Source organism: Dermacentor albipictus, chromosome 1 (genome assembly GCF_038994185.2).
Source record: "Dermacentor albipictus isolate Rhodes 1998 colony chromosome 1, USDA_Dalb.pri_finalv2, whole genome shotgun sequence".
In the NCBI taxonomy this organism is placed as follows: domain Eukaryota; kingdom Metazoa; phylum Arthropoda; class Arachnida; order Ixodida; family Ixodidae; genus Dermacentor; species Dermacentor albipictus.
Window position 1 is genome coordinate 477,318,121 of NC_091821.1, and position 20,100 is coordinate 477,338,220.

General features: G+C 44.2%; 1 protein-coding gene across 6 annotated transcripts in view; it reads left to right on the forward strand.

Moving 5' to 3' along the window:
* The window catches only part of LOC135900246 (uncharacterized), a 104,042-nt gene that overhangs the window by 69,763 nt on the left and 14,179 nt on the right, over nucleotides 1-20,100 (forward strand). For 5 of the 6 annotated variants that reach the window (XM_070532512.1, XM_065429668.2, XM_065429669.2 and 2 more), the window contains 3 exons: nucleotides 8,941-8,967; nucleotides 12,605-12,700; nucleotides 19,696-19,805. In XM_070532512.1, the coding sequence (XP_070388613.1) occupies nucleotides 8,941-8,967; nucleotides 12,605-12,700; nucleotides 19,696-19,790 (218 nt within the window). In that variant the 3' untranslated portion in view covers nucleotides 19,791-19,805. The remainder of the gene's footprint in view (nucleotides 1-8,940; nucleotides 8,968-12,604; nucleotides 12,701-19,695; nucleotides 19,806-20,100) is intronic. The other variant, XM_065429667.2, reaches the window with a different exon arrangement.

Consider the following 20,100-nt stretch of genomic DNA (forward strand, 5'->3'; position numbering starts at 1 on the left):
ACCCATCAGATTGCACAATATGAGATAGCTTCACCGCCGCAAAGAAAATTAAAATACCATATTTATTCGAGTCTAGGCCGATAGTTTTTTTTTTTCATATAATCATATTCCAAACTCTAGGGTCGGCTTAGATTCGAGGATTTTAAAAAATGGGCCAGTTTTTTATTGAAACTGCTAAATATGGTGCATAGCTAGCGCCATCTAGAGAAGCCAGTATCGCAGCCGCTACTAGCCATGCCAGTAGCCAACCGTACACAAGCGAGGTCGCGATTTTGACCTGTGTCGTGTCGGCCATATCGGTGTGCGGCGTGGTGTTATCGCGATGGCACCAAGCAGGGGATGCCACTACAGTGCCGCTTTCAAGCGAAAAGTTGTGCTAGCCACAGAGGCATCGTTGAACCTTCAAGCCGGGCGGGACTTCGGCACCGACGAGAAAAACGTTCGTCGTTGGAGGGTACAACGACAGCAGCTTTTTTATGCGCCGCAACAAGGATGGCATTTAGTGGACCAAAGAAAGGCCGTCACCACAAAGTGGAGACAGTTTTGGCCGACTTTGTTTGAACGCAGAGAGCAGCTGCCCTTCCAGTGACAACAGAAGTGCTCCAAGCGAAAGCTAGAGAACTTTTTTTGGCCTAACGCCAAAGGACTTGAAAGACAGCTGGGGCTGGCTTCAGAAATTCATTAAGCGCTTCGGCTTCAGCCTCCGACATCACACTTCAATCACCCAGAAGCTGCCAAGCGATTTCGCAGAAAAGCTGATAGCTTTTCAGCACTATGTGCTGCGAAAGAAAGAAGCGGCAGGATACAACCTTGGGCAAATCGGCAACGCCGACCAGACGGCTATGTATTTTGATATGCCAGTGGCATACACCATGAATGAAAAGGGTGCCAAGGAGGTGAAGGTGCACTCTGCAGGCTACGAGAAGCAGCGCACAACTGTGATGCTGTGCTGTACAGCTGATGGACATAAACTCCCTCTTTATGTGATATTTAAAAGGAAGACACTGCCTGCTCAAGAAACTTTCCCAAGAAATGTCATTGTGCAAGCAGATGAGAACGGGTGGATGGCGGGTGCGATGGTGGAAGTGTGGGTTAAGATTGTGTGGCGATCGCGTCCAGGAGCCCTTCTGACAAAGAACTTGCTCCTTGTCGTCGACTCTTACTGTGGGCACTTGACCGACAATGTGAAGGCTGCGCACGCCCAATCGAACACGGACTTCGCTGTCAAACTGGGTGGCATGACGGGCCAGTTGCAGCCACTTGGTGGCTGCATCAACAAACCTTTCAAGGATCGTCTGCAGAAATATTACACGGACTGGTTGTCTGACGAAGGCCACATGCTAATGGCAACAGGCCGCATCAAACGTGCATCGCTATCACAGCTGGCGGGCTGGGTAGCTGCAGCGTGGGACGACATCCCAGGTACTTTGGTTGTGCGCGCCTTTAAAAAGTGCAGCATATCTAATGCGCTTGACGGTACCAAAGATAGTGCACTGTTTGAAGATGACAGTGACAAGGAACACAGCGACGAGTCTAGCAGCGGTGACGACATTGAATGAGCTCTGCACGTTGAGATTCAACAAATGCTGTTTGCATTTTGTGAAGGCTGTGCTTGCTTCTTTTGTTGGGCCTACATTCGAGGTAATGTATTTTTTTGTTGTTGGCTTCGGACTTTAGGGGTCGGCTTAGAATCGGGGTCGGCCTAGATTCCAGTAAATTTGTTATTCTCTTGACTTGGACAAATCATGGCCTTATCATCGTGCAGCAGCGAGGACGCAGCAACAAAAGAAACTCAAAATAACCAGGCATTTCTTAACATGTCAGCCTTGGAACATGCGAAGTTGTGCAGCTCCTACTAACAAAACGTGTGCGAAACAAAAATGTCAGTTATTCAAATCCACGTCAGCGAATAGAAGCGCTCCCTGCACACCACATGACTACAGTAACGAATTGCAATGCTAGCTTATACTTTTTGAGCTCACTTTTATTGATTTTATCATTATTATTTTTTCTTCTTTGGAGAAATGGCGCTGCAGCCATCTGATGCTCTGATCTCTCGTGGCTAGGGCACTGTGTGAATGGAAAGCCCTGTAATCATCAGTGCAAAGCCCAGTTTTCTTCCAGATTTCGAAGACCGCAAACTAAAAATTCTGCTGCAAACTTCTTAGTAATATTATGCCATGAGATAAAAGATGGTCTTAGGATTATGGAGAGAAATAAATTAAGATATCGAAAATTTAGCCAATTCAGCAATTTCTAAATTGTTTTATGTTTTTAGGTGATTCAAATTTTGGCTGATACGACTGTTTTGCACCGTCCTTAGAGATTCGTATCGCCGACATTCTACTGTAGATAGCTATGTGCAGCTCTGTTTTCTCGCACCGATTGGAAAGTAGCACATTTCCTTCTGAACTTATCTTAAGGCAATCACACTTTTTGAGGGGGTTCAAATGAAATGTCTTTACATTTTCTTGTATGAGTATGTTGGCAGTGCTCACATAGTGTAAGTGATTCGTGAGAGTCACGTTGAAAGAATTCCTAATGTAACGAAGTTGGCGACACACCTTGAAGGTGTGCAGCAGAGACGTCTTGGAGCATGTGGTTGTCACTTGTACTCAGCAAGCCTGAGCGAGCGGGCTCATCGTGGCAACCTTTGGTAGACGCAGTATCTACGCTACGTATCAGACTCGGCTACATGCAACTGTGCGCAATGTTTGCTATCTGCACAACAGAGATGGAATGGCGCTCGCACTCATGTGCTCCACTCTGGCCGTGCTATGTGGTGTGAACCATCATTGTCCTGCACCCGTTTGATCAACCGATAGTAGCCGTATCCAAATTGCTATTGAAGCTGTCAATAGGTCAATATGAACTGACGTCTGCCAAGGCATCTAGCCAGGTTTGGCAGGAGTGAGCGCGTGCTGGCAAATGTATGTGTGGTTCAGTGCTTGTTGAGTATTCAGAATTAACCAAAACTAGTGACACCTGACAGCTACGTTGCCGATTATCAGTGAGGCCAAAGTTTCATTCCTACGCAGATGGCCACGGCCAAGCGTGAGCAGACAATATTCTGTTTCTTTCGCAAGTATGTACTTCTATCAAAATTCGAAATGCAGATTTTCGTTTACTCCAGTGTGTCTATTAAACTGCTTCAATAAATATACACAATAGCAGTAAGAAGAAGCGCACCAATCCAAACACGCTTCTTGGTTAATTTCAGCTATCAGCCAATAGCAGCCATCCATAGAAATCTTTCATATGACAACATATGCTAGCCGCAGGCATCTTCAAAGCAGGTGAGGAGAAGGCCGCATTTGAAAAGAGAGTGTTTGAGCAAAAAGGTGATTTGGCACTTTGCTTGTGAGCTGCACACGCCGTGCATGACTGCAAAATTTGGCTGAGATCTTCACAGCATCGTGTGCTATTCACGGACTGCGCTTTTTCGCTGAGCCCGGGGGGTGGTTCCAGGACCCTTTTAACTTTAGTGCCGGATTCAAAAACGATGTGTAAGAATATGTGAAAGGGAATAGAAACACGAGAATATTTCACCATTTCATTTTGTCAAACAAAGCAAAACTATGCAACCACAGTGGTTGCAACTGTTGACTTCAAACTTTGCTCTCTGGCTGCTGCCTTGTTTATACTGGACTTGAAGACACCACGGTGAAACTTATTCACTAGCATTGTATGCGAGTTCTCCCGGTAGCAGTAGACTCAGTTCATTGCAAAGGCAGTTGACTTTGCTTCACAAAAGAAAAAGGCTTGACTTTTCGCCGGAGGAATAGCATCTGCAGAAGTGAATGAACATTTAGTGCTTTGTAATAGGAGTGCGGTGTAGAATGCAGAATAACAAATCAGCGCCACAAAAGACAATTCTAGTCGGCCAGTGCAGTCTGCGAACAGAGCACAAAAAAACCTAAAGCTGCCATTGACGAGAGACCACCAAAATGCCTGAATGGCCAGCAGTCACACGAGGAAGCTTGCAGTTCTGCTGCAGTGGTGGTCGAAGAGCACCTCGTGGCACAGCTTGTGCCGCTCATCGCACAATGACACCATTGTGCATGCCTAGTCCTGCATAACAAATTCCTTGGATATCACCGATAATGTTCTGTAGGATGACATAACTGACTAGCAGTCGTGCCCGAATGAGCATCCTGACGGTTCAAGTGCAGTTTTTGCTTCTGATGACAAAAGAGCATATGTATCAAACAAAGTATGTTCTGTAGTTATTACATTGAAATACGTATATATATATGTATTAAATATATAAATCTTTTTTTTTTCGTTTTATTTACCTCAAAGCCAAAGGTCAACCTGTATTCTGCATCAACCTGCATTCCAGTTTTCACAGTATTTTGCACATGTGTGTTCATCCACTTTGTCTTATAAAAGCAGTAACAAATAATTTCGAAGTTTAGAAGGCGGCATCATTCAGTTGCTTGTACACGCATATACCGTATAAACTCGTATATAAGCCACCCCCATGTATAGCCCGCACGCCCCACTTTCGTACACACATTTTTTTTTTTTCTTTAACGCGCAAAGTCCCACGAAGTGCTACAAGATGGCGCCAGTTAGTTTTTCCACATAGCCCATCTTGTGCTCAACAGCTTTAGAGGGCATCTAACAGACTGAGTTGAGGCTCGGCTGGCCGACTGCCGAACAGACTTGGCCATAATTCCAAGCGGTTTGAAAATCGTGCTACAACCGCTTGGTGTTTGTGTAAACCAGCTACTCAAGACAGAATTTCGGCAGCGCTACACCAAGTGGATGGCTGCGGGCAACCACAAAACAACTCCTACAGGGCGACTGAAGCGAGCATCTCTTCAGCAAATGTGCGGTTGGATTCTGGATGCGTGGGATTCCGTGTCAGTGGACACCATTGCAAAGAGCTTTAGAGTCGCAGGGCTACCAAACGCCATAGATGGCGCATAGGACGACCATGTTTGGGAGCACACTGATGAGGCGAGCTTGACCGACAGTGGTGAGAGTGCTGATGAGCTGAGCTCGTCTGAGAGTGATTAGCTTAAAAGCGACAATAAATAGTAAGATAAAAGGTTGATATCTGTCACGAGCTTTTTTTATTATCTGACACAGTAGTCGCAGTGGCACTACAGTGTGTGAATGTATAGCTATGGGCCTGATTCATGTGTAACCCACACCTGAAAGAATTCAATGAAAGAAAGTGTGGCTTATATACGAGCATATGCGGTATCTTTGACCTAGTTGTAGAGGCACTGTGGGTGGCTGACATCGAACCACGGCACCTTGCAAACAGACATTAGCGCAGCTTCATGGCATCTCGTGGCATTGGCAAGCTTCTGTGACGTTCAGCCTAGTTCAGCTCATTGCTGGGTGAAATGCAGGCATTAGTGTAAGCCAGAAACATGCCAGCTGTTGTCCTGAGGTCCCACTGAGGCCAAAAAACTTTTTGTTAAATATGAGCTTTTACTTCTTCATGAATCATTGCTTCCTTCTTAGAGCACTTCACAGTAGGTTATCGCATCTCAAATGCCAAGGAACTTGGAATGAGGGAAAAAAAATAAAGAAAACTGTTTTGACTGCTCAGGAAATTGCTCAACACACCTAATTAAAGCCCCTTTGAGTACAGCTTGTCCATGGGGATTGCATAGGCTCGGTCTTCTTTGGCAGGCTGATTGGTGGTGTGTGACAATTCGCTGAATGGTAATGTCGCTGATATCATGCAGATGAATTGCAGCAGTAGGCAAGCAAAAAAAGTTACGTAGAGGGAGAGCACAAGGACATTTCATTGCACTGGCTGCTGTTTGCTTAATGATATAATGTAGCACACTGGCACCACCATCAAGAGATACACATAGACGCATGCCTTAGGCGCATAACAACTTCTCTCAGAAGGCAGCAAATACATGTGTGCATGTTTCTCAAGTCTTTAGATTTTTCATTGTGATGGATCGAGTGTGTTTTTTTTATAGGTAAACTGGTGGTTTTAAGTCAATAAAAGAGTTACTTTATCCAATAGTTTTGTTGTAATACTTGTAGGACAATGAAAGACGTGTGTCACAGGATTATTATTTAGCATAAAACCTGCGGAGTGTCTTTCATTACCAGTTTCCTTCAGGAAGCAAAGCTTTTAACCTTGATGTACAACAATACGGCTTTTTTGTAATATATATTATGTGATGAGCGTGTTTATATATATTATGTCACTCACCGCCTCGGCATCATTCATTTTTAACACCATGGTGGGCCTTGGTGACTTTCGTCTAAAAGTCTGCGTAAATGAAAAGTAGCTCGTGTCCCTCACCCTTACATTTGAATTTTGGTGGTGGGTCTCGTTTAACACCATTTTTGGATGGTAGAATGTGCCTGCTCTGTGTATAATAAATCACAACTGTGGACTGCGTACAATCACCTGCCACAGTGGCTTGGTGACAGTTGTGGTCCTTCTGCTATTTGTGAGGTTTGCAGGTTTGGTTCCTAGACCGAGCTGCCACATCTTGATGCAGGCAGTACGCAAAAACACTTTTCGCTGAGCTTTCTTTGGGTGCACATATTTGGCCCAGGTGGTCAGAATTAATCCAAAGCCATTTTCACTATGGGTGTCTCTCGTAGCCCCTGTGTTGATTTGAATTGTAAAACCCTATAAATCACCAATCATTGTTTTCTCCGGTGACACAGCACTGACAGTGCATTTGTACCTATCAAAGGAACAGCGGCTAAGGATGCAGAACTATCAGTAGTGCTATTGGTACTATCTACAGTACGATCATTACCAAACTATCTATAGCACACTATCAATGCTGCAAAATTACATGAAGTACCGCACATAAACACTATAACATAAACTTGGTGACATTTCCTGTTCATGTTACTTACTGGGAACGCTTTCCTGTTCCCAGTAGCATGAACTGATGTTACTGATAGTCAGTTATTGCAAAGCTGTTGATTGCACCATCAATAGCAAACTATCACAATACTATCTATATATTTTGTTATGCTATCAATAGCTTCATAGTGAAACATTGTAATACGTAATCTGTAATAATATTCTTACTAATTGTTTTTTAAGCTATCTATAGTATTATGCCATCAACAGTGTGATAGTGCTGCGATACTATAAGTAAATTGACTATTGATAGTATTGATATTTTTTTACACTATCTGTAGTTTTAAAAAACATTGAATATTGTCAGTAGTCAATTTACTTATAGTTTTGCATCACTGCTAATAAGGGTGCTGCTTATTACATGTAATGCAAAGCAGCTCCACATTCCATCATCTCCACAGCAGACTTTTTGCCATGCTTGGACTGATAGCACCAGTGTCCCCTTTGCTGAAGAAATAACCTTTTTTTGATACAGTATCCCGCAAATGACGTATACAGTAGATTTCCGGAAATTCAACTCCAGTTAACACAATTTTTCGGTTAATTAGATCCCCAACCAAGGTCCCGGCCTAAACCCATGCATTTCTATGGGCCCAAACTTTCGTTATTTCTCTAAAATTGGCCTTCGCCTAATAATTCAAGCTTGACCAGTCAGTACGCACGCGCCTGACCCCTATGGTGACCCCAATAGCGACCCCTTTAGTGGCAGTGTCTGTCTCGTCGGAGCTTAGGCTACAGTGAGCGTGTTTAAGGCATCATCTCCCGTCGAAAACATTCATTTATGGCCTGCCCTAGAAATATTTTCAAGCAATAACCAGAGCTCACAATGTCTGATTACGGTACTTACCTGGTTCTAAGGCCCATATTTATATATTTTTCAAGAAATTTGGGCCGAAAGTCGCCTGCACGGTGCAATCAAATGCAAAAGCCAAAACCGCCTTCGCGGTGGGCGTATGCTTTACCGCATAACACTAATGTGCTGCGGTGAAGCTGACTTTAGAAAACCGGCCACCATTGTACATCACATGCGTCATCACATCACATCCCATTTTTCTAGCTGAAAAATCGGGTTCGCGTTGCATTTCAACGTTGCTTGGGAGCTTTAATATCAATTCTGTGTTAGTTTTATACTTTGTACACATAAAAAGGTGGCGCGAATTGGGTTCGGGGGCATGTTAGGAATCGGGCAAGTCGCCCCGCCGGATAATTCTATCAATTTAGTCCGTCTCATCAAGGTCAAATTAAAGGAAGTCGTCTGTACATCTAAATTCTTCTGTGAGGAACGTGCAAGCACTGCATCTAAGCATGTGGGTAAATCCCACCGTGAAGATGAATTCAGTGTAAAATTAAGTGCGAATAAGCCAGCAGTTCAGTCAGAAGAGCAATTTATGCAGGACTGAATTATCAACACAATATACAGTAGTCGGCACTCCAAGAATGAATCACCATTCTCTCGAAAACAAATTTGGCTGCTTCATATTTTGCATCTTGCGTAGAAAATGTCCAAGCTATATATATATATATATACACACACAGCCTTGTTTGCATAAAGCCAACAAAGTTGGGTTGTCAATCCTGAATCTAGACGTAGGTTCCATGTTGCTAGGGGATTGGTGCAAGGGAATATCGAGGTGGGTTGGGTCCTAGTAAGTGGCAGCCTATTGCGATCTTTAAGGGTAGCTTCTTGCACGGCCCACTTCCAACACAAAACAGTACTGCTGTCTGAGCCCTCAAAATCGGCTTTGTGTAAATGGGACAAATGGTCAGCGTATATGGTATCACCTAGCCTGACCAACAAATTTGCTTGACTGACACTTCGTTGGTCCATAAAGAGCAGTAAACAAAACCCATTGCAGACAACATCAAACAATGAATGAACTGGACACACTTAGCACTAACTGACACGCTATGTTTACTGTTCTTATGGATCACCATCAAGCTCAAATAGCAATATTACTAATTGGTTCACACAAAGGAGGCTTTCATTTCCTTCCGAGTGTCACCTGGCAGTTCCCCTTATTAGAAATATTAGACTTTCTGACCTCTTCTTCTCATTTTGTTTGCTCTTCCAGGTTCCAAGGAGGTGGCACGCATAAAATGTGAGTGACATTTTCATGTGTCACTGTGTTGCGGTGTTCTGTAATGCAGTGGAGTGCTTTGGTGTGTACCGTCGGGCACATACTCCTTGCGTTGGCGAACTGGCTGCAATGAAACCGAGAGCAAATAAAGCACCTCCGTAGTGTAGCCTCACCACTCTTTCCCAAGCTTAACCTCTTCCCACATTCTATCGCTACACCTCGAGTCTCCACTAGAAATTTTTTTTTTCTTCTTAATCTTGTAGAATTGGTGTTTACACTGGAGGCACATAGCATGTTAGGGAGGGAGCTTGCATAAATAAAGGGGGAGGTCACATGGTACATGCGTGATGGCACATCAAGAGCATACAGCCAGCAAAAGAGAGGTCACGTGGTACTAGGTGTGGAGTGTAGGATGAATATACTTGCAATCAATCACGAGTAGATGACTCCTTTTTGAGAAAAGCATCGCACATAAATGCCTGACTTTGTGTCATTGGGTTGAGGCAGACGGGCACGCTCAACAGACCAATTGGCAGAGGGCTTTGGCAACTCGCGATGATCGAAGAAGAAACTGAAGAGCATTGTTGTGAGAACGGATCGGTTTCATTTGTAGCAAGATCAAATCCATCCTGTTGGCTGCTCTGCAGTCAATGTTACGTACTTCCCAAGAAAGCTAAGAAGCTGTGGCTCTGGAATAATTTTTACCAACTAGATTCTTTAACGTGCACCCAATACTAGGTAAACAAACGTCTTTCCATTCTGCCTGCTTTGGAATGTGGCCTCTATCCACGGCTGGCAATTAAACCGGCGGCCTCATGCTTAGCAGCAGTAACCCCTGAGCTACTTCCCTTGTGCTTAAGTTTTTCTCCTAATGCATGTGTAGGTGTGAAGCACTGTGACATGGGCAATTCTTACACTGCTTGAACAGTTTAATCTTGGTAAGTTGGCCACCACAGTTGTTGAGTGGCTACACTCTGTAGAAATTGGCTTACACAGCACTCACCAAGCATGCGACGGTCAGTAGAGGTCTTAGTGTGTATGACACTGCAGAAATGTTTGTTGACTCTCAAACATAGCGCAGAGAAGGTTCCAAAGTTGTATCATTATCGACGACATGTTGCTACACAATCGACGACAGAGATGCTACACAGCAAGTTGGTATTGTTTCATGCCGAAAAATTTGGCACATAAATAGACGAAGATGTAAGAAGGGAACAGCACACTGCTTTCAACTGATGGTTTATTTTGGAAAACATGTACAGTCAACATCTGATTTTTTTTTACTTCCTTGGTGCCGTGAAAATGTCCGAAAAATCGGGCAGTACGAAAAGAGAATACACGCCTCTTACTGCCCCGAAGAGCTGTAATCACCACAGGCCCGTCTGAAACAGCTCTGAAGGCCTGCCAGTACAAGAGAATACACGCCTCTTACTGCCCCGAAGAGCTGTAATCACCACAGGCCCGTCTGAAACAGCTCTGAAGGCCTGCCAGTACACCTACTAGGAGTATCAGTTCTTGTACTGTGACAGGAAATGATGGATGCCGGCATGTATAATTAAAGAATGTATATTGTGTCCCACAACAGTGGCCCCTTTCCGCTCTTGGTGTGCATCACCGCAATACATTGCTTATGCTCGACTGCCTAACAATTCTGTATTGCGGCGAAGCTGGCTTTCGGGAGCAGGCACTATGCAGTGTTTGACCCGTGCCGTACTTTATGTGCTTCGAAGCCATCAGCGAGGATTACAAAGGCGGAGTCGGGGCCATTGCTGACAGCGTGGAATTCTTTTGATGAAAAACGCTGCATCGAACAGCAAGAAGCTTGGCGGCGAACATTGAAGCAACTAGGCCTCGTGTTGCCACAGCGGCTACGGCTGCTAGCGGATGGGCGTGCAAGAGTGCTGGTTCAATGCTGCGAGATAATCCAAATGGCTGCATTTGTGGTTTCGATTATTGCCGTTTCGAACCTGCGGTCATGGCAAAATGGAAATCATACGGTGAAGGGCTTCGGCGTTCTAAATTATGTATTGACTCTTGGGGTACATGGCGGTGCCGTAAAGGCAGCCGAATTATTAAGCATGTCCGAAAAATTTGTTGTTGACTGTATATATACTTTCAATATATAAACAGCATATAACCCATGTTTTCAGAAATAAACCTTTAGTTGGAGGTGGTGCTCATGTTGTGTTCTCTTCTGTATGCCTTTGCCTGTTTATGCGTGAAATTTTTTTGACAGCGATACACTCGCAGCTTAACAGGTTACGGCTTTTGCAAGAACAGTAGGCTATGCATAGACGCTACTCTAATCTGACAGGATAGCAGTTTACCAAGCTCAGCAATTGGTGTAAGCAAAGTGCTCACATCCAACTCGAAGTGGGCCTGTAAGACATCTGCCATAGCAACACAGCGCTAAGTGGAATTGAGAGCCAAGTGTGAGAGCAGTGCTCCAGAAGTGATATATGAGTGTGGGGGTGGGATCTGCAGCTCATTTCACCTGCGCCAACTTTTTGTTTTTTGTTTTATTGTCAAACCAATGCTTAATGTAGTATATCAAAAGGGTGTCAGCCGTCAGGGTTGTTAGGGCGGTTCTGCTCCCCCTCAAACCCCTGAAAAGAAACCTGTGGGGGTTCTTGTGCCCACTGCCCCCTTGGTTCTGAAGCCCCTGGATGAGGAGTTCCTGAACCAGCCATGTGCTTGCGCATGTCACTCGACTTCAGTAGGGGGAAGCACGGTTTGTGAAGGAAAGTAGCTCATCCGGTGCACTTGCCATGCCCACCTTGTTTTGACCGCAACAGTTCCGGGAGATTGAGCTTGGCCAATAGCCATCAATGTGTGCCACATTGCCCGTTGATCCCAACCATCTTGCCACTGAGCAGTCTCGTAAAATCAATTCACCCGCACTGCAGGTAGGTTTCAACAGGACAGAATACAAGAATGGCTCAGAACTGAAATTTCAGTGCAGATTGAAAAGCCCACACTGGCCAAAACCAGAGTCTGCCATAGGTGCCCGGGAGACCTGGAATAAGGTTCCTCGTTAAGCCAGTGTCTCGATTTTTGATACATTGTAATCATCATCGCAGCGAAATGTTTTATCTGCTAATGTTTGCCTATTCCTCCCCATCCAACTATTTTGTTCACTTGAGGATTTGCGGATGGTGTCCCACTAGCATAGCATAAAATTCTTATTTTATTTCGCCTACAAGGTGCTACTAGCTGAGACAGTCGAAAACTGGACAGGACAAAATGAAGGCTTGGGATGGACAAAAGATGACCCCACGTCTTGTGCACCAGTGTTGCTTAGTAATGCTCAATGACATCATTTTCTCATCACGCAAAACCCACTACTGCTGTTATTAACAGTAGTGCTTGTTGAAGATGGTAGAATGCGGACAACTGTGAATGCTGTTACTGTCCTGCCCAAGGTCAAGACCTGACTATTCTACAGCAAGAAACCATCAACACTTGGCATTCCCAGAGTCTAAGCAAACACATTGTTGCTTAGCTTCAGTGATCTGACTAGATCTACCTTGTTCAGCGTAACATTGCCGATGGCCCAAATAGTTTCATTGTAGCCTTTGTTAGTGACATCTGTGTGGTCAGTTGTGCAAGCAGGATTGGTGAAAGCATGCACAGCTCTTTGATGTGGGTGTTTCTGCAGGGGACAATGAGGAGAGCTACAAGCTCCTGGACAGCATCATGGAAGCAGATGCATCGGAGAAGCTCGACTGTGTAGCAGACGAAATGATGGCTACCGGTGGGTTGCGCTTGCTGCTCTGCTTCGCTGGTTGAATTCACACCGTAGCCCTACAATGCAGCAAATGAAAATTGCCCAGTTGCGTATGTCAAGTAAAATGCAGTGCATGAAGAACCATTATGAAAATCAAACCGACTATCTGTCATGTGCATTAGTTGTCTGTATTTTTAAAATCATAACCATTACGAGTTTTCTCAGCTCTTGGGATGTTGTAAGCCACCCCCAGATCTCGCCACAAAACTAGCAAGCTGTTCAACATCTGTAGTTGTTTTGGGTATCTATATGAAGTTTGTTTCTTTATGCTCGTAAGAGTCTTAAAGCACTAACAGTAGAAATAAAAAATATCAAGCACAAGTGCTTTTTTTAGCTTTATGGTGCCCTTACTGCAAAGCTTTGTTCAGCACTCAATTTGAATCTATTTTAATAATGATTGGAGAAAGCCTGAAGAAAAAGTGGAAGATATTTGACAGGTTTGAAAAGGATGAAAAAATTTTGATATATAACCTGCTACAATTTTTCTAAATCAAAAAATTAAATTCTGGAGTTTTACATGCCAGAACCATGATATGATTGTGAAGCACGCCGTAGTGGGAGACTCTGTATTCATTTTTACCACCTGGGGATCTTCAACGTGCACCTAATGCACGGTTCACGGGCATTTTTACATTTCACCCCCATCGAAGTACAGCCGCCATGGCCAAAAATTGATTCAGTGCCCTCGGACTTAGCAGCTCAGCAACAAAGCCCTTCCATTACTATGGCAGGTTACAACATTTTCTGTTGTAAAAGATCTACCCCATCTAATGTGAAACTGCTAAAAATGACAGTACAGTTTGAAGTCATTGCATAGAAGTTGTTTTCTGCACAAAAATATCTTAATTATATTCATTATTCATTATAAGCATCTACAGTAGACTTCCGTTAATTCTACTCTGGTCAGTTCAATTTTTCAGTTAATTTGAAGGTGCTAGCCAGTGCTTGTGCACTTCTATGGGCCTATCTATCCTGAAATTGACTTTGGTCGGATAATTTGAACTTGGCTGTTCAGCCCCACGCACCTGACCCTAGTGGGGACTTTGATAGCGGCAGTGGCTGTCTTAGGGTCACTTGGTTTGCAGTGAATGCGTTGAACTTAAGTCATCTCTCGTCAAAAAATACCTACCTTCAGCCTTCCACAGGAAGATCTTAAAGTGAGAATGGTAGCTCACAATTAATTATTACAGTATTTACTAGGAGTGTGTGAACACTCAGATATCACCAAATTGAATCAAATAGTTCGAATAATTTGATTCGCGAATTGAACATTCACTTTTTTTTTTTACATTCGGTGTAGAGACTAGCACAGCGCTGCATGTCGCATGAGCCATGGAGCCTCTCTTGCATGAAGCCACGCAAGCGAGTACCACCCTTCATTGTTTTCGTCACAAAAGGAACGCCGAGCATGCTGCAGACATGGTTGCAGACTTTGTCTTTGCGAGCATTCCCAGACGTCGGCTTGATGCAAGGATCACTCACACTGCGCCTGAATACCACAATTCACAGAACGGTGCCGCTCTGGCCGGGGGCTGCCCTTGTCGGTACAAGGTTCTTCCAGGTCGAAAGGGCCGACTGAAACAATAATATGACGCGGAACATTGCCAAAAGCAGCAGGTATTTTGAAAAGTGAGAAAGCATATGCAAAGATCGGGCCGATTAGCCACCAGAACAAACTTAATGCCACCTCAGTAGCCATCAGTCTAACCCGTACACATGATCTTGGGACCAATCACTGATGAGTCACGTGTGCAAACAAATTAGCGGCAAGCATTCCATAATGGCTTGCGGTCATTTGCACATGGAAGTGACGAATTTTCGTCACGGCCACACTGCCTAATTGACGCTGATTCGTCGGGTTTCGATGACTAAAGTTGCGGTTTGTCACCGAATCGATATAGTTCTATTCACAGCAGCCACATGACACCCGGAAAGCTGACAAACCACCTCACAAGCCAAAGCGAGAAGTATATGGGATAACAACATAGCATCTCATAGTCGCCATCTTTGCGGCCTGTCGTCCCTAGCGCTGTTAGTATATGCACATTGGTCTCTTGTTTGTGGCTTTGTGCAACCCGTCACAAGACACTTTGGACTTACACAGCAGACATGAAAGTGTCATGTGACTAGTGCGCTGGCTGCCCAGCTACATAGATTAGGGGCAGCGTTTCGCAAACTTGCCGTAACCTCCCGATTTCTCAATCGTTGGCATGTGGCAAATCAGACTGAATTTAACAATGAAAAGGCACCTACCGTATTTATTCGATTCTAACACGCCGTTGATTGTAACGTATGGTCATTTTCCGTATCCTAAAGAAAGGAGAAAAAAACGCCCTGAACTGTAACGCACACACGTTTGTCGTGACCTAAAAAAAGTTCTTTACAGTACCGCACATCTCATTATTTCATACAAAAATACAACTTTCTCTCATTTGGAAAAAGAAATATTTACTCTCAATGCACAGAAGTCGCAATAAATACATAAAGTTGCAGCTTCGCCTTTAGTGCAGCTTCACCCTAAAGCCGAAGCATTGATTGCAATAGCAAATTAGTAGACAGCTACACGAAAAGTAAGGATTGTAGTTTTATCGGCTGTGTAAACTTTTAGACATTCGCTTACTAATTAAATTAACAAGCATGGCGTCAAGTGCGCCCAAGCAAACATGAACACGTCTTACTCAATGACTGTGGAAACTCTTTATCAAAACTCTGGAGCGTGGAAGTGCGGTAGCAGGACTGAGCGAATTGATCTTTGTGCGACTTCTCGCTTCAACGCGAACTAAGCGACAAGAACACAGTGCGGTGCGCCTAGATGCATAGACTTATCTCCATCACAGATCGCTTTCAAGATAGGGGCCACACCGTACGCAGCAGCCACCGGAGTGGAACACCTCTCCTGTTGGCACCAGTCTGGCACGCAAGTTTCAGGAACTCCGAATGCCCAGGAGGCAGCCCAACTTCCATCCGTCTCCGCACACATGATCGCTTTCCTTTTAATTGCAGCATTGTGATGTACTCAGCGTGTCTTCGCAGTCAGCACTTCCATGCTGATAGAAGAAACGCAGAATACGGGAAGACGGGGAGGTGGACCAACCTAAGCCATTCTTTGGAGGAAGCTACAGCAGCTAGGCTCAAAGCGCGTACGAAGCGGCCGTACACGCTTCGCAGATTTGGGGTCATATAGTTGAGCCCACTTATAACAATTTTCAAGTGCCACGAAAATTCTGTTGTTATAGCCGATAATTGTTATATAACCAGGTTGCATGAAAAAAATCAGAATAGGGGGATGGCAGAGCTTATGTGAGAAAACTGTATAGGTGGGGAGTCTGGTGCTCTTTCCCACAACCTTCCTCCCCCCGGCTGCTGATTGTGTTCACTCGTTTAACTGCTTCCTGGGCGCTCCAATTGCATGTAACAAACCACGGCTGTTGGCATTAAAGAATGGCACTGCCATAACAACTGCAAAGAGGTAGCAAGTGACATGTGTGCGAGCACAGCCGGGGCGTCGCTTTGTTGGCCCCAAATGGGGCCTTTTAAAATTTGTGAGGAAGCAGCTGTGTGAGCCTGTCAGCTTGACAAATCTGCAAGAAACGCTGAGGAGAGATCACCACAAGGATCTTGCCGCGTACTTCTCACTGGCTTGCACGAGAAAACCTATGTTCGTCAGCCATGCATGATTTACACGAAGCTTGCCGACACCCTTCTCTAAGGCATTCAAGTGCTCCATGTAGTGCAGCGGTAGGTTCCTCCGAAAACAAAGCCCGAGAGGGACTGAATCATCTGCCGGGCCTTCTGTGAGGACAACGTTGAGGCAGCCTGCCCTACCGTGTCATCGTTGCCGCCGTTGCTATCTGATGCAAGCACATTCACGACGATCGTCTCATTGGTTAGAAGCACTTAGTTTCCAAATCTATAGCCGTGCACTTTCTTTTCACCGGCAACGTCGTGCATTGCCGATGATCAGCGGGTGGATCAACCATCTTCTGTTTCGGCAGCAGGTCAAGTTAAGCTGAGAAACTGCTTGGCCAGGAACAGCTTTGACACAACCAACAAAGACGAACGCAAGCGATTAAACTGTTCGCAGAACTGCGCTGAATGAGGAGCCAGCGAGCAACATGCGAGCAATCTGCTTGCGATGCAGTTGGCACAGTCCATTCATGTTTTGAAGGGTAAGGCGGCATAGAGTTATGGGCGCAGCCCATTCCTGTTCGCAGGGGTGGAAGGGCGACGGAAGAGAGCTGCGTGGAGATGGCTGGAAAATGAGTGGCGGTGGCTGTTGGAGCAGTGGCCCATCGTGCATTGGCTCAAATTTCTCATTTTCTTTTTTTCTTGTCAAGGATTTCGCATTTCACCGCCTTTCAGCTCGGACACCCAGCAGCCAGACTTCATCGTTACAACCAATAATGCTGCATCAGGGCATTGTAGTAAGCGGGTTATTTCACCATGGAAAACATACAAAAGTCGCCGTTGCAGCAGCTTCTCATTGTTATAACCGATATATTAAAACCGGTATCGTTATAAGTGGGTCTAATTGTACTCGATTCTAACGTGCGTGCAATTTTTAGACCCATTGTATCGGGAAAAAAGTGCATGTTAGATTCGAGTAAATACAATACTGTTGACCATCGATGTCTACCGCAATGGACTTGCACAGCCAACAATAGCTATGCGCATAAAGGTGATCGTGTCACGTGATGCGCGGTCCGAGCTTTCATCTTTCACACAGATTAGCCTTATTCTAACCTACCTGCGGTTAAGATAGGAAAACCCTTCTGTATTTTGGAAGAAAACGGAGAAGCAAAACTTTGTCTGCTTTAAAAGTTTGCCCTAGGACACAGGTCCGCTATTAAACTGAGAACCTCAATGTTATTCGGTACAACATAACATCACTAATTCTTTAACTTCGTAGGGAAAATATCTCTATATTTTAATCAACAGACATTCTGTTAATAAGAAAATTTCAGTTTCACCATAAGGGCAATGCAATAAATGCAATATCAACATCTTAGAATATTACACGAAGTGTAAGACTCATAGCTGTAGTCGCAGTATGAATTGAAGCAAATGCATGCGGACTAAGTAAAAACAAGCTGTTGTGCTAGGGGTCCTCTGTTTGAATGGTCCTCTGCCATCAGATAATATCATTTATGTTTATTAATTAAAACCAATGTCTTTCTTAGTGGCTTTACCACCACTTTTCCATATCAGGCATGTTTAAAACGTCTTTTATGGGCCGATCCCGGAGCCAGTGTACAGCCGTGCCGATAAAATTACATCATTATCATGTTTGAGCTCTGTTATTGTTTCGTACTTTTCGTATTAAAGTCTGAGAAGATTTAAGATAAAAGGCATGTGCTGTCGGTGTTTTGTTTTGTGACATTTGTTTGTGGACTGCCATTCTCAAAATTCTGAGGAATAATTTTTTCAAAAATGTAAGACCTGATAGGAGCAACCTTATTGATAGGATGGCATGGCAATATGAGCCACATATACTGCATGACATATAGCATGGTTTTACCATTTGCCATGGCGCTCTTTGGCCATACCTGGCCCTTGTGCTATTAAACACCACATATCATCATCATCACATATAGCATGCCATGGCATATACCTTACATGTACCTAAATATATATGGAACCTCACAGCGACGACAGCGAAAATTCGCTTGGGGTGTCCATATAATTGCTGCCGCAATAAAATATTTTCCAGACCTTCATACACTATAATTGATCTGTAATCAGTGCTAATTTGGAGTTGCGTTTAACAAGAGTAAACTGTACTGTATATTTTGAATTCTGTGTGCCCTAGTTACTGATAACTTGTTACATTCTTGTTATGCAATGCTAGGAGAGGAGACTCTCGAGAATGAGAAGCACTATCTTTTCTTGAACCAAAATTTGTGAGCACTAAATTTTGTGATAAACGCCTTTTTTTTTCTTAATTCGATTTGATATTTGATTTGAAATCTACTATTTGGTATTCGCGGTCCTGGTACTATTTACCCAAATCAGACGCGTCACCCTTTTCGCCAAGAAAATTCATCTGAAAATTGCCTGCACGGTGCCATCTGATTTGAAACCAAAACCGCATTCGCAACAGTCTACACTCTGATCCAGCCTAGCCAGCATCATTGTCATTTTCATCACAAGATGGGCAACCGTGGATGGCAACAGAAAAACTTGTCTCATAATGTCACCATGTACTGCTTGTAGTCTAATTACCAAAGCACGTTCAAACAATCATTTATTTTACATATTAAGCTAGCAACAGCTAGTCATGTCGCATGACCTTGGCGTTCTCGAGAATTTCATGCGTCAGAGGGCAAACTAGGGAATTGGTCAGTCTAGGCTTTGGCCACCATCCCGTTTGCAGTTGTTGCGGAGTCGTTTGATAAGTGCAGAATATGACACGATCTGCAGACCATACGGAGGATGACGTCTTGTGGCTCCTCATAAATAGCGATAAAGTGCTGTCTGGGAGTGACGGTGGTGAACATTAAGTAAATAAATTTGCATTTTGTGAAGGTAAAGTTTGCTGGTTTCGTCTTTTTCTTATAGCCAGAATTGGAGGCATGCTACGCTTTACTTATTAAAAATCGTGTACCTGTTTGACGTCTACTTTGTTTAGGAGCTCTAATCATTTCTATGTTAGCTTTCTACATTAAATCTATACACAGTGGATGGGCGTGCAATTCGATGACATGTTATAATCGGGCCAATTCTGCCAAATGAAGCAGCGGTCTGTTTTAACGTTTTTTCTTACCCCGTCAGGACGTTTTGATGTTTTTGCTGACCCCGTCAGGATCGAATGAACAGAAGTCAACTGTATCCATAAAATGCTGTTGTTAACAAGGAACATTTTAAATTGAATAATTCATTATATTCACATTCGTTGTATATAGGTTCGACTGTAGTGAACATGGCATAACGATGGTTGCTGTCCTTGTGTTACCTTTCCATAGATCCGACTGGGCAGCAGCTTCAAGCCAGCATGGAGAGCGCGGCACGCAGCCTGCTCGAAGACATCAAAGCCAGCTCCGAAGCACCATCTCAATGACTCTAGGCCATCCAGGTACGAATTAGCTTGAAGATGCTTCTCCAAAAGGCGTGCAAAACAATTCAAAGCCAAGGCAAAGCATGAAGTGGTTAGTGCTGTACCCGCTCGCAATCACACTCATGTCACTTCTAACTCACTAGCACATCCACTCCGACTCGCCAGCAGTCACTCATGTTGATACTCATGTCCACCAAAAATCACCGCCACTGACTTCCATTCGCACTCATGTTAACCAGGACTCACTCCATTGATAGTCACCTCCACTCTAGCTCACCAGCGCCCACTGTCATTAATACTCACATTCACTCGT